This window comes from Dermacentor variabilis, chromosome 11, assembly GCF_050947875.1.
Source record: "Dermacentor variabilis isolate Ectoservices chromosome 11, ASM5094787v1, whole genome shotgun sequence".
NCBI lineage: Eukaryota > Metazoa > Arthropoda > Arachnida > Ixodida > Ixodidae > Dermacentor > Dermacentor variabilis.
The window spans coordinates 102,624,306-102,645,894 of NC_134578.1; the positions used below are offsets into that span (position 1 = coordinate 102,624,306).

General features: G+C 46.0%; 1 protein-coding gene across 1 annotated transcript in view; it reads left to right on the top strand.

Moving 5' to 3' along the window:
* The window catches only part of ASPP (Ankyrin-repeat, SH3-domain, and Proline-rich-region containing Protein), an 80,258-nt gene that overhangs the window by 8,303 nt on the left and 50,366 nt on the right, over positions 1-21,589 (top strand). The window contains exons 3-5 of the mRNA XM_075674708.1: positions 4,649-4,836; positions 8,669-9,067; positions 20,670-20,735. Of these exons, the coding sequence (XP_075530823.1) occupies positions 4,649-4,836; positions 8,669-9,067; positions 20,670-20,735 (653 nt within the window). The remainder of the gene's footprint in view (positions 1-4,648; positions 4,837-8,668; positions 9,068-20,669; positions 20,736-21,589) is intronic.

The window sequence follows — 21,589 nt, forward strand, 5'->3', positions numbered from 1 at the left end:
TAGAAGGTAATCACGGACTTTGTGATGCCAAACACCAGAACAAGGGCCTCTCTCCAGCTGGAAATAATTCTTTTCAGCAACTGACAGAGTACAGGACTGGAAATCTACAGGCTTGGGCATGCCGTTAATTGTGTGGAAAATTGCTGCTCCTACACAGTATGGGGAGCCATCACATTCGAGCTTCAACTCTTTCAACCGATCAAAGTGTACACGAACCTGAGCTTGCTTTAAGCTTCCTTGGTTTGTAGAAGGCAGCTTCCTGTTGCCATCCCAACTCCAATTTTGTGCCTTCTCTAGGAGTTTGTTAAGGGGCAAAGTAGGGAAGACATGTTTGGCAAAAATCTAGCATAAAATGTCAACATTTCTGCAAAGTAGCCCAGCTCACTAACATTACGTGGGCGAGGTGCTTAAGCACTAGCATCTAAATTCTTCTCGCTCGGGTGAAGACACCCTCTGTGGGTCCTATGGTCGAGATGAGTGATGGCTCGCTGCTGAAAATTTCATTTGTCATACCTTAGCTTAACTCTGTGTTCTCAGAAACATTCTAGCACATTTTTCAGCTGTTCACTTCCATCTCCGTGAGTCTCCGAAATCAGTAGATCATTGAGTTAAGCTTGGATGCCTGATCATCCTGACAGTACTGCATCCATTTTTCTTTGAAAAATAGCCGGAGCAGTGGATATTCCAAAGGGAAGCCTATTACAGTCTGCGCTCGTTACAGCGGACCCGTGTACAACTGACTTTCAGATCTAGCGGACCATATTTCAACCTTAGTTTGTTCTACCTATTTATTAATGCAATGAAGTTCACTTTTATCTGACCACACTACAATGGACTATTGGTTAGCGTGGATGAAATGAGCAGCAATTTTTTTTCAAGGTTGTGTGTATAAAACATACTTTTGCCATGTCTGTGCAGGCTGACAACTTACTTGCGAGGGTCAGCTGACAATAGTAGCTCAATATCGTGTGCGCGAGGTAGGAACATGGAGTGGAAATGATATATTCTTTCGCACGTGAGGCACGCGGAGGAGGCGAGGGAGAGGGAGTTTTAGTCCGGCAGCTGCTGCTTATGGCGTGGCCGCCATACCTTGAAAGCATTCTGCGATGTGGACAAAGTGTGCCCAGTGCCCATAGCTTCGTATGTGCTGTGCTTTCGATGTTTACTTCACGTTGAAGCAAGAGACAGCACAAAGGTCAATTCGCTCGCTGCTGCTGCAGCACTTCCTCACTCCCATGTTTAGACATCGACTTTCCACGGTCATCGAGCAAGATGTGGCCATGTTTACCTGTGCGGGCCTGGCACCATGCTTGTTAATTTAGTTAGTAAGCGAACTTTGCAAGTTTGTACAGCCGATAAAAGTACTTATCCTTACTTCATATAGCTGTCTACTAATTGGTAATCGCAAACGATGCTTCGCCTCTTGGGCGAGACTGAAAAATATTACTGCGAAGCTGTTAAGGGTTACTTTCCCCACTATCGTGTTCACATGTAGAAAAATATCCAGAAGATAGTACAATGGTGGGCCAACCCGCGGCAGAGGTGTTATGCACTCTCCATATGTGGGCCGATCCCAAAGATAGTACAATACCGGGCCTACCCGCGGTAGAAGTGAAGCCGGCCTTACACTCTCCCCACACGTGGGCTGATTCCGAAGATAGTACATTACCGAGCCGACCCGCGGTGGAAGTGAAGCAGGCGTTAACCACTCCCAATACGGGGGCCAATCCCCAAGATAGTGAAATGCCAATCCGACCCATGGTGCAGGTGCAGTTCCCCATTAAGAGTCCCACATACACAGCTTTGCTGGTCATCCTTCTTCACTGAGGGGAAGGGCAGCGAGTCTTTTTGTACGTTTTTTTTACTTTGGACGTTCGTCACTCACTCTTTGCAATAATGTTGTTAGGCATTGCGGACAAAGTTTCAGAAGTGAGGCGTTTCGAATATAATTGACTTCAAAGAAAAGAGACATTCTTTGTCAAATGATCAGGGTCCGTTGTAACAAGAGTCGACTGTATAACTAAACAACCCTCTGTGTGTGTGTTAATGACGCAAAGCTTCCTAGAGGCTTCATCCAAGGGTACTTGATTGTATGCATCTCGTAAATCAAGAGTACTGAAACTACTCTCTGTTTAACAATATGAACATACCCTCACTGACTGGGAGAGGGCACTGCTCAACTGTACAGGCTGTGTTCAGGGTGGCTTTGAAGTGGCCACAACTTTTCATTGTTCCGTCTTTCTTAATTACTGGCACGATGGGAGGCGCCTGATCCGTATGTTGGATGGGTGAAAGTACCCCGATAGAGACCAACTGGTCCAGCTCTTGTGACACCCTGTCCCTTAGAGCGTAAGGAGTGGATCTTGTCTTACAAAATTTCAGCACGGGTCCCTCCAGCTGCAAGCTTGCCGGAGGCCCCTTGATCAGGCCAAGATCCTTGGAAAACACATTGTAATAGTCACCGACAGTGTTTTTTATTGCTCCTGTGGATTCTTGCGTTGTGTCTGGCATGTCTTGTGCCGCCGACCGGATAATTCGAACCCCTGCTGTGTCAAGCAAGGAAATTAGGCTACGGCCACAAATATTTGGTCCCGAGCAGTTGAGCACAATAAGCGGGCACTTTACGGAGACAGTCTATGTGGCAGACAGAGCTGCAATTTTCCCAGCACTGGCAGTGGTCCAACACTGCATGATAACTTCACATGTGAAGGTGTAAGCGCCGGCCATTGTTCGTGATGCTTGTCAAAAACGTCCTGAGAAATAATGCAGACAGGCAAGGCAGTATCCCCTTCCATGGGATGTTGCACACCACCCCCTGTGAACGTACGCCATACCAGCGGCTCGAAGGGGTTTTTTGTGTAGAAAGTAAGGTCTATATATGTGCTCCTTCACTATCATCATATTTAGGTACGGCTTCTTCGAGGGCCAAAGCTTCTTCCTGAATTAGCTGTGGTGCGACGTGGCCTTTATTCGCGTGGATGTAGCACATCTTTTCGAGATGACCATGGTGCCTGCAGCGATAACACTTTGTTCTGATTCAACTACTGCTGTTGTCGTCATGTTTGCCGCTTCTACATCTACCATGCTGCTGCGGCACAAAACGAACTCATGAAGCTTGAACAGACTTGACCTTGGAAGCTGGTAGCTTAAGCAAGGGCGCCGATTCAGATGTCATTCTTTCAGCATCGTTTTCAGGGGCTTTGGCAGAAAGTGCCAACGCTTCGGCCTCTTTTAGCTTGAAATCCTTTTTGCTAACATTTGCTTCTGCAGCACAATGGAGCGTATGCCGCAGACAATGCAATCCCTAAGCATGCGATCAAGTGACGTGCCGAAATTGCAGTTGTCTACTATTCAGCGAATAGCAACAAGAAACATGCTAACGGTTTTGCCGGGAAGTTGGGAGCATTTGAAGAACTTGTATCTCTTGGTTATCTCATGCTTCTTTGTGTTGTAGTACCCATCCAAAACCTGAATGACTTAGTTGTAAGTTAATGCAGTTGGTGCGCGTGGGGCTACTCTGCCAGTTAGCACCTTGATTGTCTTGCTATACAATGCTGAAGCCAGTAATGCTCTCTTCTTAAACTGGTCCATCACACTGTTCTCTTCGAAATATGCTTTTGCTCTGACGACATAAGACTTCAACTTATCTTTTGCTTCGTCAAAGTCCGGCTACTGCAAGCAGGCCATTGCTGTCGTTATGGGGTCACTTGAAGGCAGGACTTTTCAGCTCTGCCTTAAAGCCGTGGTTAAAAACCAAACCCGTTGCCACTGTTTCATCACCAGCTACTCAGTCATGGGCAAGCAGATGCAGGCACGGCTGGCAGGGAATGAACGTTTATTTTGGGAGTGCAGGCCAAAATGTATAGCTTAAGGTGGGAAGAGGGCTGAGAGGGAAAGAGGACTACAAACGGCTGTCGCTTGAGCTGGTGGACAGAAACAAGAAGGGGGAAAGGAATATATTGAAATGGCAGTAGAGCTTCATGTTGTCTTGCTTAACCCACTGTGGTGACTCAACAGCTGTGACATTCAGCTGCCAAAAAGAAGGTTGTGGTTTTATTCACGACCGCGATGGTAACTGCATTTTTATGCAGGTATGCTTATCTACATACATTTAAATGCACGTTAAAGAACCCCAGGTGTCTGAAAATTAAATCAATAGATCCAATATAATGTTTCTCAGAGACTGTGTTGCTTGATTGGGACATTAAAACAACTGGTAATTTGATTTTGATTTAGTCCCTTGTTTACTGATGAAGTGGCTCCGTCACGGTCTGCATACTTTTCTACAAGAAAGTGAGTTGCCTTCCTGTTTGTAGTGCTTTTTTTATTTGCGAGGAATGGGACCTTGCTAAATTTTTTATATTCTTTTCTAACTAGTGTGACCTGCAAGGTCTTTTTTATTATTTCTATTGCGGCAGTGTTTTCTTTGTTGTTGCTTTACTTCAGTCTTGGTGATTTCTATCTCTTACACTTTCTTTCTGCCCACCTTCAACTTCTGTTTCTAATCCCCTCCTCCTGGAAGAACAGGCAGGTGTTGTGTCCCTCTCGGCGGAAGTTGCCGGCCTGTTCGCTCCATTATTTCCCTCTCTCTTTGTTGTCTGTATGTTTTCATTTTAAATAATGATAACAGTTATTACTACTAACTCAGCGGCTGAGCTGGAGGCAGTGCGGGCCCTCTTCTCGGCCAAAGAGAAAGAGCTATCAGTGGCAGCTGCCAAGGTAGAGGAACTGACCCGGCAGCTGGAGGAACTGCGCCGCAACTCTGGCTCGAATGGCAACGCCGGCATCACTTCTGCCACAGCTGGAACAGACAGGGCACGGCACGAGATGCTTATGGTGAGCAACGCTTTTGAGACAAGCAGGAATGTTTTAGGCCTGACTAGGCTGCTCAATCACGCGTTTGCTGCAACACAAGATGACCCATTTCTCTAGGGACTGGTTCAGTGCTTAGCACCATATCAAATACAACAAAGAAACATTTGCACATTGCTTCAGTGTGGATTAGTTACACTTCACGTTTTGTAAGATGCATTCTATAGCTAAATCTATTATTTCTGCAATGCGCGAACAGTTGGGATCATCTTTTGTTGCAATAGCAATTATACGGACACTCGAAGCACATTCATACCATCAGTGCCATTGCCATGTTGTCCCAGTATCGATGGCGTATGAGCAGTCATGTGCACAGGGTTAGAAGGTCTGCAGAACTACATGAGTGACGGCTGAACAGCTGTGCATGTACCATGCTATGGCGCATGCACTGGTCTGAATGGAATGGACACTAAACATCAAGCTAAAGCTATCTGATCCATTCACTAGGTGCTCACAGATGGCCAACACTTTTGTGTCTTTCTAATGTCATTGAGCATCAAGGTGTGAATTCTGTAACGCCCCTGCCAGCTCACCTTTTCGTGCCAGCATTGTGAGGTGCATCGTAGCTGCCCGTGCTGTACGGCAGCAGTTGCCTCGTGTGCTGCATTGCAGCAATGTGTTGCAGCGCATATTATTGGAACAGTGCTTGCAAAGCTAGAGCACGTGGAACTCTGCTAGCACTGCCAGTGCTTCGCCTATCGGGCAAAACTTCATATTTTTTTCTTCTCTGTGTAACATGTAATTTTAAAAAGTGTTTGAAACCTTTGGGGGCTTGTCACACAACAGTGATTGTTGTCTATCTCGCATGCCTTTCTTTTCTTTAAGGCTGTGCATGAACAGTGTGTGTGTTACTGGCATGACATTGCGTTTTTGACAGGAAAGTAGCGAGCACAGAGTTCTAAAGAATGGATATGTAGGCAAGACAGATGACAATTATGTTTTGGTGAGAAGATAGGCTTTCAAGGGTGCAAACTTCTTTTTTGAGTGTGTTTGCAGATTAGAATCGCTCTTAGCCTGTGCTATCAGTATCCTCTCTTTTTTAGGAACATGTGAACAATGTTGTATGCTAACTTCCTTGTTTGCACTAACGTCTTTTTGTATTGTAGCTAAACCCTGTCTGGGACTCTAGCATTCGATTACACTTAAATACCATTTTAGTTTTCTGTGCGACTTTTGTGCATCTGCAGGCATTGTCAGGTCATGCATGTCAGTAAAGCTATGCTATGCGGTTTGCTGCTTATGGTGCTTACTCTAAATGCATACCCTAATTCAAATGTGCATGCTATGAAAATTATTTTACATTATCTTACCAATATGGGCATGCCATGTCATAATTATGTCTAAGAAAGCCAAGTGTTGGGCAAGTCTGTACATGATAAACTAAGATGAAAACCAACGAAAAATACACATACACAACATACAAGAAGTATCCAAGACAATCGCTGAACTTACGACTGAACTTCATTATTAACATGAGCGTGTAATTTCACATAAAGCGTATGTCTAGCACAGCAGCATTGCCACAACTACATGTACCATACTCGGTTCACTACTCAAGCTTGTTATCACAACTATGATTCTAAGTATTCTCTCGCACAAACTGTTTTACTTTTTGCTGGTGATCGCTTTTCACCAGATTATCGCTAATTACAAGACACGCCTTCTGTATCCAAGAAAGAGAGAGACGTATTTATTGTATTCTTAGTGGCTACAGTGTGCACTCCTGACTGAAGTCATTTGTGCACAGAAGGTAGGGGGAGCTGGGTTTATAAATAATTGGTGCAAAAACTGTCGCTTGTCAATATTTGCAAATAGCAATAAAGCTATTCACTTTATTAAAGAAACGGTGTGCTAGAGGACATACATTTGTTACAGTAGGGATTATTTAGGTAGCATTTGTCGTTTCATTGCGTAATTCTGTAAACAACTGAGTCATTAACTGGCACATTTGTAGCGGTAATATATGTCGACAGCATGCGCCTCTCAAAGAGGTATGACAGTTGGCGTTCAGCAACGAGTGCACCTCACAAAGCAACTGTACATGTGCCTTGCATCAGGGCGTTCGTTCTAACCAGCAACCTCCAACTGCCTACCATCGACCATGAAGACAGGCAAAAGAGCCAAAGAAAGCTATTCGCTTTAAAAAGGGGCTACTCTTTCAGGTGATGTCCCAGATATTAGCCAGGTCAATAAAGGCCCGGATGGTGCCCAGGACAATCTTGGCCTTGACCTGTGATTGCTTGGGATGACACGACTAGTGGAGGCCATCATGTCGGCATTGCAAATACAAATTAAATTGCACCTTAGCCTAGCAGTGGCCGCACATTCCCGCATTATGTGACCAGAATTTCTTGAATGTTGCTAATTTCATCGTGAAAGAGACTTGCCTGATCGGACTGCATATGCGATGCAAACAGGCTGTACATTCGAGAATGTATGTGAGCGCCAACAATAGACAGTTTTAGTTGGGTGTCCGCAACAGCTCTGCGTACGCAACAAACCCACGGAGGTGTCAGTGTGCATGCGCGGTATGCAGGAGCACGCCCGGTATCTTGCGTGCACCCGCAGCTTTTCAAAAGCTGCGTAGTGTCCGCTGCGAGCTCAGCGGGCTTTGCGGGATGTTCTCGCGTGTTCTCGCATGTCCACGAGAGCGCATTCTTCAATATCGCTTTTGCCGAAGATATGAATCCAGCTTTTGGCTCAACTTCGTGGTGGCTGATATTGGCTACACAGTTTCAGAAGGTGGCATATGGCGGCGCTAAGTAGTACACTACTGGTTCCTGTGGATGCAAGTCGGCAATCCCCTTCTCAACTTTTGCGGCCAGTCGACTATTGCCATATCATGTGCGTGCAGTTCGCTACGCATGCACAACCTCACGCGCTGCATAGTGGGTGGTTGCGGATGCCCAGCTAAAACTGCCTAATTGCTTTGGAGTCTTTTTTGAGACATGTGTAGATAGCGAGCTGATTTAACCTTTGGGTTTTAGATTTCACGGACTATAGTGCTTGCCACTGTCCTTGAGAGTTGAGTGTCGCTTTGCCTTTCAGGGCACAACCTTCCGTTCTGATAAATAAAATTAGAATTAAAAAGTTAAAACGCACTTCTCGTAGGGTTTGGTTCTACACCATCAGTACATTGTGGCAACACACGTTTTTTATTAAGTGACATAATGCCAATGCAAGTGTTGTCATGCTCCATTATCTCAAAGGCTTCAGATGTTTATCTGACCATTCCCATCTTTTCTTGACCAAGAATTATGACCAAAGCAAACAACAGAACACAGCCACACCGACTGCAATGATGGGCTGAATGAACATTCCTTCCTGACGCTACCTTGCTCATGTGTTCCCACATTCTCTGCTTACTACATTGCCCATGTAAGCACTCAAAAGTAAATACTGTCAAATTTCTTTAAATGTAAGTTGCATCATACATGATAATTCCCTTTGCTATAGTCAGTATTCAGTATAAGCATAGATTCACTAGGCACGGATGTAGGAAGGAAGCATTTTAGCTTTGGTTCCTTATGTCCAATCATTCATCATATTCGTGTTGTTATATCGAGCTTCAACTTAGAACTAACCACTCACTTACAGGCTTTCTTTTATTTAAGTGGCACCTAAGGGTGCTGATGCAATAGGTGCCCATTTTTTTTTTTTTCTTACAACACCTTACATGTAAGACCTGTATCAGCTTACATGTGAGCTGATCTGTGTGCTTGTTAACAATGCTCATATCTTGTTGAACTGGAATTAAGTAAGATGCTCACTAGCAAGAGTGTCTGTCCCACTCCAGGCACGAGCCCAGCGTGCGGGGCAGCAGCGGGAACAGCTTGCGCAGCGTCAGGCAGAGGTGCAAGCCCTGGACCGTCGCATCGCGGAGCTGCGTCAAAGGCTGCACAAGAAGCGCTTGCACAACAGCCAGCAGCAGCAGCAGATGGCACAACAGCAGCAGCTGCAGCAGCAGCCACAGCAGCTGACAGTCGTGACCAGTAATGTCCGGCCCGGTGGCGGAGGTGGAGCAGGTCCACCGCCTCCACTCCTGCTCGCCGCCAATGTTGCTGCGGTGGAGCCCAGGCCACGCTCGGACCCCAAGTACCAGACGTTGCCGTACAACACCAAGTTCCGCACAGCTCCGCCACTGCAACCTCCACCTCCTCCGCCTCCTCTTCCTCCACCAAACAGGCAGCCGGAGGTGAGTTTGACAACATACCACATTTACTCTACTTCAGTTCAGTTATTGTTCAACTAGAAATAGCAGTTCAGCTCTGATGTTCAGTTTAGTTCTGGTTCAGTTCAACACCCTGCTTTCGGGGGCATATCTTAATAAGGAGTTACAGTCGACTCTCATTACAACGGGCTCTGATAATCCGACAAAAATTCTTTGTTTTATCCAAGTCTGTAATATCAAAAACACCTCACTTCCAAAACATTAGTTGCGATGTGTAACAATGTTATTGCAAGGAGTGAGTAATGAATCTCTCAAGTAAAAAAACAAACAAGCAAAAAAAGTTCCAGTTTCACCTGAAAGGCGAAGCATCAATTGTGATAGCAAATTAGTAGACAGCTATGTGAAGTAAGGACAGTAGTTTTGTCAGCCGTATAAAGTTGTATACATTAGATTACTAACTAAATTAACACGCATCGTGTCACACGTGCACAGGTAAGCATGAACGCATCTCGCTCGATGACCACGGAAAGTTGCTGTCAAAACGTTGGAGTGAGTAAGCGTAGCAGCAACAGCGAGCGAATTGACCTTCGTTCGGTCTGTTGCTTCAACTTCAATTAAACGTATAAAACACAGTGCATACGAAGCTACCGGCACTGGCCGCACTTTGTCCACATCACAGATTGTTTTCAAGATATAGCACCAGCGCAGCTGCACCGTTAACTGCAGCCACAGGAGTAGAACCCCCCTCTCCCTCGCCTCCCCCCATGTCATGCGTGCGAAAGACGACGCACTTCTGCCCCACTTTCCCCCGCTCCCTCGCGCACACAATACCGTATTTACTCGCATAATGATCGCACTCGTGTAATGATCGCACCCCTGAATTTTGTCGACAAAATTTGGTTAATTTTATTTCCCATGTAATGATCGCACCCCGAACTTGCCACAGCGATATGTTGTGTGCCAGGTCTGGCTAATATTGATCGCGGTTACCATCTGTCGAATGCTACGCGAACAACTCTTCAAGACAAACCAAGTGGTCTGCACGCACCAAACATTCTTAAGTGGATGCCTCATTTCATTACTTTCATCACTTTCCACACTTTCATGACCAAAAAAAAAAGCTGCAACCAAACTTGCCTTTATTATGTGTAAGCTTTATAATGGTTGTGGTCAACAACAAAAAAGGTGCCTTTCGATTCTTCTCATCTGGACTCGTGGGCACGCAACAAATCGCGAGCGGCAATGATAGTAGCCACGTTTACAGTGATACGTTAGAAGTAGGGCTGTGCGAATATTCGAAACTTACGAATAACGAAGCGAATAATGTCATATTCGATTCGACCTTCGATTCGAATAGGGCTATTCGAAAACTTCGAATATTTTCGAAGTCTTTCGAAGTTTAATAATACCGGTACGCGTACATTTTTTGCAAGTTTGTCTTTCTATATCTACCCTGGGTAGAGCATTTTCATGCCACTTTGCTGACGGAGCCACGACCGCTTGAAAGAAACAAGGCCGTGACCGAGCTTTGAACCTAGCATACAAATTTACGAACGTAAACAATATTGATAACGATAGCGATGGCTCTTCGGAAGTTTTAAAAAAAGCGTTTACTATTGCATTTTTTGGAACTAAATGTAACGTAACTGTAACGTCATCATAATATCCGTAGGTATTTATCTACCTAAAAGTACATATTATACCTTGTGATTGTAAGATATAAATCGCCTTAACACCGACAAATAAAAAAAAAAGTGTCTTAGCGGTAGCAGGTATTTGGTGAAGCAACCATGTGCTTTCTATAGCTTCTTTTTTGTAGGCTTGCGTTCTTTATTCTATGCTTGCTCGTGCCAACGTGGTTGCCGGATGTGTACGTCGCTTCGAGTTATCAAGTTCAGTCACGCGTTATTTGTTCATTTTGCTCGATTGCGCGCACAGCCGAAGTAGCCAAACCATGAACGAATCGGTGCAGCGGGTGTTCCGGAGTGCCATCTGGGAGTTCTTCGATCGCGGAGCCAGTGACGCGACGTGCCGCACGTGCAAGATGCGCCTGAAGACGCCCACGGGCACTACAACCACCCTCGTCAATCACCTAAAGCGTCACCCTGATCCATTCAAGCAGTTCGAGAAGCTCCGTGCTGCCGAAAGCTCAAAAAAGCCTGCAGGCCCGAAAAGGACGACGGGCACCAACAAGGCGGACGCAAGTGCTGCTAGCTGTAGCTACTTCAAGCCGACGTTGAAAGGTGACAGTCAGCGCGCAAAAACGTTAACAACGAAGGTTGCACAGTTCCTGGCCACTGGCTTGCACTCTTATTCGATCGTTGAGGAGCCAGGCTTTTTGTCTTTGATGCACACAGCAGTGCCGGAGTACAAGGTCCCATCGAGGACTACGTTTTCTCGGAGTGTCGTGCCAGAACTTTACGCCAAAGAAAAAGAACGGATCAAAAGTGAGCTGCGCAATCACTTCACTGACGGGACCCCATGCTACTCGGTGACGACCGACGGGTGGACGTCTAGGCCGGGGGATAGCTACGTCTCATTTACATGCCATCTCGTTGATAAAGAGTTCCGGCTTCACAATTATCACCTTGCATGCCGGCACATGCCGGAAGGCCATACATCTGACAACCTGAAGCGCATCCTCCTTGACTTGGCAAAGGAGTGGGGACTGCCTCAAGATGTTCCAGTTTTCATTGTCACTGACAATGCTAGAAACTTCCTGGGTGCCGCATCGCGAATGGGATGGACAAGTATACAGTGCTTCGCGCATACGTTACAATTGTGCATCCACTGTGCAAAGAAGGACACTCAGAATTTTGAGCAGCTGTGTGTCAAGGCCCGAGCAATCGTAGGGCACTACAAGAGGAGTTCCCAAGCCAGAAGTCGCCTCAAAGAGGTTCAGGTTAGCATGGGCTTAGAGCCCCTTGAAGTGATTCAGGATGTTGCGACGAGATGGAACAGTGAATATGAAATGATGTCACGCCTTTTAAAGCTCCGTGTACCAATTTCCTTGAATCTGTCGGAACAGGACACATTAGAAAACCTGACTTCAAGTGAATGGCATCTGATGGCATCCATCACATCAGTGCTAAAATGTGTTGATGATGCAACAAGAGCGTCTTGCTCCGAAAAGCACCCAACTCTCTCGTAAGTGGTGCCACTAGTGCATTGCATGCAACTTCTGCTCACTCAGCAACAGCAGCGTTGTGGGGAGGAGTCTGCATTTGCAGGAAACCTCCTTCACAGCATGAAGTCCAGGTTTGTTGATATAAAATTGCAGGTGACATATGCCTTGAGCACAGCATTGGACCCCCGATTTAAAGCCGTTTGTTACGACACCACAAGTGAGAAACGGTGGCTGAAAAATCTACTCTGCTCAGCTGTGGAGAAGAGCCTGCCTCAGGGGAGAGACAGCGAAGAGCCCAGTGCACCTGCGCAAGCTGTCTCTAGTGATGTGTGGGATGTTTTTGGAGCTTTGGCCTCTACCACCACTTCAAGCACTGGTTCCCAGCGACTTATGGAAGAGGTCGAGGAGTACCTCCATGCACCTGTTCGGCCCCGCTTGGAAAATCCTTTCCTGTGGTGGAAAAATTTCGGCGAAGACAAGTACCCGTCACTGTCCAAGCTAGCTCGGCTATACTTGTCGGTGCCAGCAACCCAAGTGTCAAGTGAGAGGTTGTTCTCGTCCACAGGAAATATTGTCACCACTAGAAGAGAACACCTTCTCCCCGAGCATGTTGAGCAGTTAGTGTTTATACATAGCAACATGCACTAGGATGAAAGGCTGGGCAAGCAGTGCACAGTGGTCTGAATAAATTGAAAAATGAAAAGGTCTCATGCCTCATGTCTGTTTCTCATTGCCTCACATTTATAATGGTTCAGAAAATATAACTGATAAAACAGCCTGCAGAGATCATTGTCACTCCATCAATTTTTCTGTTTTGTACTAGGAGTCCCAAATATTCGCTTCGATTCGAAAATATTCGCTTCGCTTCGAAATTATTCGAATTCGATGCCTATTCGCTTCGTATTCGCTTCGAAGTGAAAAAGCACTATTCGCACATGCCTAGTTAGAAGTGTACCCTATTCATATGCCGACGCTTGTAACACAGCTAAGATATTCACCCACCCTTAGCAGAAACGTGCCGTATTAGGATAGTAGTGAAGACAGATGCCGCAGTTTCCGCAGCATGCCGGCCCTGTGTTTCTATGTCACTGGCAGCTAAGCGCGCCCATCTGTTTCTGTCCCCTCAAAGTGGACATGGCTACGTTATTGCCACAAACTTGCCGATATTAACGATATTATTCATTACTGATACGGGAGAAACTGTTTCAATGCACGTAATGTACTCATGAGAAGAAAAAAATATCGCGTTTGGCGCGTTCGGCTTGCTCCGCCGGCCGCCATTTTTGTTTTGGTGTCCCGCAACAAATGCGGGACGAAAAAAAATTTTCTTTCTTTTCGCGGGAAATTTAACCCGCGTAATGATCACACCCCTGATTTTGCGTAAATTTTTCTGACAAAAAAAGTGCGATCATTGTGCGAGTAAATACGGTATTAAGCCATGGTTGTCGGCTGACCCGAATATCAGAAAATTTTTGCGAAACCTAATGCTTACAAACTTTGGGCAAGAAAATACAGAACTGCACACGCTTGGGAGTCTCCTAACATTGTATAACAAGAATGTAGCAAACAATGTAACATAGGTACAGTCAAATCTCAATGATTCGAACTCGAAGAGGCCCAAAAATTTGTTCGAATTAAAGGAAGCTAATTGGATGGAGGACTTACCTGCAGCGGCACATGCGCACTCAGCTAACACATGAGTGGGAAGTTCCAGAAGATTTATTCACATTTATTTACAAATTACAGTCAACGTCCTATTTTTCGGACTCCATAGAGGCCGCGAAAGCGTCGGGCGGTCCGAAAAAAATGAATGCATGCCTTTTACCCCAAGGGCTCAAATTGCCACAGGCATGTTCGAAATAGCTGTGAGGGCCTGCCAGTACACTTTTGTAGGTGTATCGATGCTCGTACTGTGATAGGAGACCGCAGGTGCACATGTGTTTGATTAAAATAAACATGCCATTTCCCGTGACAATCGCCAGTCTAACTCTTGGTATGCTTCACCGCATAACACTGCTGTATTTGGGCGAAGCTTACTTTTAGGTACTGGGATTATGCAATGCACAATACTTTCTGGTCTCTGAAGCCATTGGTGAAAATTACAAAGATGGAGTTGGCGCCATGGTTGACAGCGGCAACTTGTTTCAATGAGAAGCATGGCACCAAACAGCAAGAAGCTTGGTAACGAACGTTGCTGCGGTGTGGCTGGTCGGAGGTGCAGCCGCGTGATTTGGCTCGCTGATAAGAACATTGTCGGAGCGCAGTATGGTCAAATTAACCGTCACAAATGCTTTTTTTTTTTTTTTAAATTGTGATAAGGCTTGCCCTTAAGGCATAATTCTTGGACTGTATATGTGTATTATATGTGTGCTGTGAGGCCTGTGTTGTGTACGAATTGGAGCATTGTTTTGTGGAATCTGTTGTCATGTATCCAGCGGTCATAGCTGGTTGTCACACTGTAGCGGAGGCCGGCTTCCAGTAGGAGACGCGAGCGTTCTGATTGTAAACCCGTACATGTCCATATTAGGTGGTATGCATCTGATTCCACCACAGGAACGGAGCAGTATGGACACGTAGCACCCAGTGGTAAATGCGACCAGTTCCACCTTGAGACAACAGCCGGTGTAAGGGCCACCCCGGCCCGAAGCCGCCTAAGCACAACTTCCTCCGCCCTAGTAAGGTGAAGGGGGAGGGAGCAGACACACGGTGGGATAAGAGCGCGTGTGTCCTGCCGGAGAACATTTTTACGGGCTCGCAGCGAGTTACGGGGTTGGGGTGGGAGGGGAATAGGTGGAGGATCAGGATTAGGAGGGCAGTGTGCCTGCTGGTCAGCAGCAATGTTGTGAGGGTTCGCTGAATGGCCTTGAATCCAGTGTACCTTGACGCAAGTAGATGTCTTACTATTCATAGTGTATATTGTCTCACAGATTTCCATCGCCTTATCAACCTTCTTGAGTTCCTGGATAGCCGCTAAAGAATCAGTGAAGATATCTAGTTGCTTGATGGTAGGCAGCTTAGATGTCGCATCTTGCACAGCGTCGTGGATGGCTTGAAGTTCCATTACTAGAGCGCTGGCTTCTGTAGATAAATAGCGCTGGTGGCCGCTGATGAAATTATGCGTAGTACTCAGGAATGATGTCCTTCCGCCGTCTGGGAGAATGGCAGCATCCGTATAGACTTGGCAGGTGTTAACGCATGATGCATCGACGATGTTGTGTTCGTCAATAATACCTGTTGTATCGCGGCGTCGTAACCTCGTTGGCTTATTAGTTGTGATGCTGGTGAATTCCCAGGGAGGCATTGGATAGGGCTAATTGTCAATCCGAGAGCCGCGGTGAAAATGAGCGTGCAACGCAGCGACAGCCGGAATAAGTTGCTTTTTTATTTCACGTGCTTTTTCACGTTGCAAAATGAGCTCTGCAATTGTGTTGAGCTGGGCATGTTCCTGTAAGGTTGGTATCGGAGTGATGCGGGGCAGTGCTGTGATTGTGCGCATAGCATCACGATTAATCGTCTCCAACTGTGCCAGCTGTGCCAAAGTCAGCCGTTAAATTGAGCTTGATACAAAATCCGTGGCTGCGAGACTGCACGCACCAACCGTCGAGCTACGTCAGTACGAGCTCCAGCTGCTTTTGCTGCAATGCGACGAATAAGGTGAAGTGTTTTTGACGAACTCTGTCTGGTTTTACGGAGCCAGTGTGCACCACTGCCGGATTGGTGAATATCGAGACCCAGTATGCGGACCTCAGAAGCCTCAGGGATTGTCACTGTGCCGAGTCTAAATGTAAAGGGGTGCTGCGTGATTCTTGTGCGTCCTTTCTTGTTGGTCACCACAACATAGCTTGATTTTTGGGCGGAAATGTCCAATCCTGCTTTCCGAGCGTAGTTGTTCAGCACATCAAGGGCTTCTTGAAGCTGTTGAGCTTGTCTAGAGATATCTTTATGCACGGACCACAAAGTGACGTCATCCGCATAGATTAAGAACCTCACATCTGGAATCCGATGTAGTTGCCAGGCTAGAGGTATTAGAGCAACGTTGAAGAGAAGAGGAGCCAGAACCGAACCTTGTGGGACTCCTCTGTTCGATGTGAAGTATCCTTCTTGCCTTCCATCTACTCTAATCGCAAATGTGCGATTCTGAAGGAATGAGTAGATGAATCTTATCACCCGCGGTGGAAGTCCCAGGTCGATGAGGTTGGATATAATGATTTCATGGTCTATATTGTCATAAGCTTTCGTTATGTCTGTTGCTACTACCGTGCGTACAGCGTGACTGTGTGGAGAAACCTGTAAAACATCGTCTGATAACATAGAAAGTCCGTCTTCAGTTCCCAAGTAAGAACGGAATCCAATTTGAGCAGGATGATATTTATCGTGGCGTTCAAGCCACCAGGAAACTCGTGTGGCCAGCATCTTTTCAGCGAGTTGTGCATTCGAATTACTGGGTGTTTGCACCCATTGGAATACGCATGACTTTCACGGGACCACAGCGTCAGTTCGAATAAACCAAAAGTTCAAACTAACAAGATTCGACTACATAAAAATGAAGGTACACAGTACAGTCTACTCTTATTAATAGGAACACCAAATTAGTATGTCAGCATTGATTACAGCTCAGCTCTAGTGTATGAAGGTCTGGGAAATATTTTTTTTTATCAATCGAATTTTTATTGCATGCTTTTTCCTCCTCTGAGATAAGGAATGAGTGATGTTTTGTTGTACTGAATACCAATAAGGTTCTCAATTTAATAGTGGACCTGTGTTTTGCAGCAATCATTCATTTGTTGCATAGAAAGTTTTGCTTTCCTGTTTTTCACCAAAACGCGGAAGGGCTATTCCACTTTACGGCAGGCGGGTGATTCTAAGGCCAATCTGTATGATGGACAAAATAGCTGCGCACCACATGACTCGATCACCACCTCGCGTTTACTTGGCACCGACGTTGAAGAGCAGGCATCACCGGTGTGTCAAGTTGACATATGTCGAAAAATCTGAAATCTGGAGGGTCACGGCAAGTTTGCGTGACGCTCGCTATTTTCTCTTCCCCTCCTCCTCCTCATTCATCCACCATGTCTTGCTTTCATTTCCGAGGTGGTTTTCGTTGGCTTTCCAAGTGTTGTGTGGGTGTTGCAAATAGATGTGCATCAATTTGGCACCAAACGATTACTATAGTCGCGAACGCCTTATGAAGCACTGCCGATTAAGCCCTAATGGCCGAGGCAACGTAGCTGTGATGAAAATTCGCCACTGGCTGGTGTGCTAACAGGCCGCAAGCCATCACGGAATGCTTGGTGCTGATCTATTTGTACAAATGATCGGCCCCAAGATAATGCATACGGTCTAGAATGACAGCTCTCAAAGTGGCATGAAATTCGTCGGTGCACGTATCCAACACATGCATATCCAACAAAAGCAGCTAGTCTGCCTGATCTCCACGCGTGCTTTCGCACTTTACGACATACGCGCTGCTTTTGTTGACATTCCCTCTGTCCGCATTGCCTTATCATTTCTATTGGCCCTGTTGACCTGGATGAACGTTGTACCAACAGAGGCGGTCCCGGCCAATGCGGTGCCAGTTTGCAAATTTTGTTCACTGTTTGATTCGATTCGCATTCAATATTTGCTCACCCCTAGTTTCTAGCACGGTGCCAAGCTCATTACCTTTACATAGTGCCAAACGTGTTTTTGGCCATATACTTCAAGGGGTTTGGTGCCGAGACGAGCAGAGTCTCGCGAAAGTGAAACTATTGGTGAAAGCAATCGCCTGAGAATCAGGTCACCTTTCGGCCCATCGAGCATGTTTGAGATTAAGCACTTCTTAAAAGAGTGCACAACCATTTAATTTGGGGCAGTACCAGGCCACTACAAGGTCCGCAGAGCCCATCCAACCAACCACGTATTTAAGGAGGTCCCAGCATTCATGAATCGTTTCCTTATTGACGTCAAGCCATTGAGCCGCGGTGGAGTTTTGCAGCTTCTTGGGCATCAGAATTGCTCATCTCTTGAGGAGGGTGTCATACCGAACGTGCTGCATTGCCATAACATCGTGAATGAACAGAGTGGAAGTGTGAAAGGCCACGGGTTACCGCAGACAGTAACCATAACACAAGTCACAAGCACATTGACAACGGCGATGCTTTTAATGCTTTTAACAAAAAAGAAGTTTTGACTTTGGTCGACTTGTGTATGAATTGGATCAAGACTTAAAGGTACAGTCAACTTAATGCTGAAAACTGCGGAACTTAGAATATTTCTTTTAGAATGGTCAATTTTGCCGTTATTCGAATGTAACGGGAGGGTCAAGATCAAGCAACAAAAATAATGAAAGAAAAACGCCTTACAATCAAGTAAATACAGTACGTTGAAGTGCTCTCGCAATCAACCTGGGAGAGCAACCGAGGTCTGGTGGCGCTACGGTCCCGTGACTCTTGCAGCTGTTGTCGGCATGGTGTCTGCCATGACTCAATAGCGGGCTAATGCTTTGGCGCCTGCATGCCTTGATTGTTTACAACGAAAGCGCGGACGTGTTTTCTCTACCATCCTTCGACTGCTTTGGCAAGTGGCTACACATTCGACTCTGGCACGCTTTCTCTGGCTCCGATCTAGAGTGGGCTCCGCATTGTTGCAATCCAAGTTGGAACGTTGTAGAGCCAATTGAACGGTACCATGAATTGTTGTAAGCTATGAGCAGTGAACCTATGGATAACAGCTGTTAAAGCCCTGCTTGATATGAGGGGCAATTTCGGTGATCACGAAATAGCCCTGTATAGTATAGTACGGAAGAAACCAAGCCATATCACTATTGGGTCAGTTCCGTATGCATTACAATAGTTCCATACATTTCCAATATAACATTATAAGAAATCATGCAGATTTTCTTTTAAATCTGTATTGCCGAAGAATGCTGAGAAAACTACTAGTTATTGAAGCATAGAGGCAATATTTCCGTAACGTACGCAAGAGCAAAGAAACTTTCCTACACTAATTAAATACAGTGAATCCTCGTTAAACTGTAGTTGGCCAGAGCTTGGAAAAAGTACGTACTAAACGGTAGTACTGTTTAACCGAAATAGCATGAGATCGCCCACCTACCTGTCGAAAACGGAACTCAGAGAGAGTGCGATGAAAGGGGAAAAAAACGTATTTATTCACTTCGCGCGACAAAAGTGTTATTTTCGTTTGATGCCGTGGCGGAATAGCACGACGACAGCGGCCTCAAACTTGCTGAAGCTGCGTGCCAGCTTTTCAACCAGCCCCCTCATCTCGGCAAACACTTGCATAGCAGATTCCCCGTTGGCGTTACGTATTCTCCGAGCACGTGCGCAGTAGTGCTGCAGAAGTCCTGGGGGCGCCTTTTTCATTGCCAGGTGCCGGAGTTTGGAATACCTTTCGTTTGGAATAGAGTTACGTTATCACGCCCCTGTTCCCGTCGCGATGATTGCATTCATGAGGCTGACGTAACATGCAGCTTATGCCACTGTCGGGCCTCAATCGCCCGTGCTGTCGCTTTCCGTGTCGTCCTCATCACTGTCGCTAGTCAACACTTCAGCAACAACAGAGGCAACGATGGTGAAAAGTCGGACCTCGTAGCCGACATGTCTTTGCGGTCACAGCAGCGCTGCCGAGCAACTTCTTCGCATTCCAAATGCCACACACCGTAGTCAACAGCAGATCCCTGTCGCGTGCCAGCACGAATTTCTTCGTGTCACATTCGATAGCACGGACAATGTCCAATTATTCTTCTATGGTGAGCACCCGGCGTCTTTTTTATCCGAGCTTCGGACTGATGCGAGTCCTCGCTCGCACGACACCAAAACGCTCTCTGGCATGGCGCCGAATTGATGTTGATGTTGATGTGGCTTCACGCGCAAACGCACAGGGCGCTTGGAGGCCGTTGTTCCGATCTCTGAGGCTTTGGTGTTCTGCCGGGCCGCCCAATGGAAATGACACACCGCCATGTTTGCACGACGAAAGTTGAAACGCTACGTTTTAACCGATGCGTACGCAATAAGCTGGTACGTTTTATGCGGATACAAACCACATTATGTTCAATGGCCGCCGAGTCGGGGATTTGACTTTACTACTTTTAAAACGAAACTATTGTTTAAGCGGGTACGGTTTAACGAGGTTTTACTGTACAAATAACAAATTTGACATGCCAAAATCTGGACCAAAACCTCCTTTACGATTTTTTGCAAATGTGAACACCAGCCACTGAGATTCTAAAAGTTTTGGACAGCTCTGACTGTGCCAGCTTAGGGATGCGATTTTCTGTTGCTTCCGAAACATGTGTGCATACATGACAACGCTTTCTGAGGCTGTATCTCACCTCCCGACAAACACACTGCCCACTGTACAACTTGATAGTACCTATGTCCCTCCGAGTTTCTTATAGTTCTTTTTTTGTTTTTTCGTTTGTGTGGCACTTTGGATATTCCTGCTGTAATGCCTGTCGTGAGTGTATGTTGCTCACGTCCATGCAATGCATTTCTTCAACAGGGTTCGCCAGCCACTAACGAGGAAAACAGCCCTCCAGACCAGAAGAAGGCCAAAGAAGCTGACTTGGTTAGTGTTCTCCGTTTGTTCACCAATTTGGTGTCTATTCCATAATTATGTCTGATGCTATGGTAGTGCCATATAACACTTGTAAGGATTCTTATGTGAGTCTTGTGCGTTAAGCAGTTTGGAGGGCATGCTGATCTGTAAAGACATACAACGTGCTTCTGTACAGCATGCATTTGTGTGAGTGATAAGGTTGTCTGCTTCTCTGTCCCTAGAAGTGCCACATTTGCACAAACGTAACACAGCCACAAATTACTTAGAAAATTGACTTCTGGTGGCACAAGATACAGAAAAATTGGGCAGAAATCGTGGGACAAGGATTGTGAAAGTCAAGCGTTAGCCTCACAGTAGACATTTGCTCTGCTGGTTAACCCTTTCCCGGCCAATGGTTCCTGCAGGAATCGTAACACTTTACAACAAATATCCGACTTGGACAAAAATAAGCACCAACACTAATCCTATAAATCTGAGCATCAGCATTTCTGATTACTAGGGGTGTGCAAGTTCTCGAATATTAGATTTTGACCCCAATAGGGACCATTCAAATAATTTGATTCGCAAATCAAATATCTAATATTCTATATCTCAAATATACAATTTTTTGAATATGAGTATCTTCAGTCAATGACCCAGCCGTGGTCGATGCGTTGACATGGGCAGTGATCCCACAGTGCACGATCTCTATCGGTACAAGTGTCATCCAGGTCGACGATACTAATCGAAATGATTAACATGACGCCAACAGAGGGAACTACTTCAAGGGAACTACATCAATGCATTTCGATACCACCAGAGCATGTGTGAACATTGGGCTGGCTAGCCTCCGGAAGGCAGGCTGATCACATCGTATACGCGAG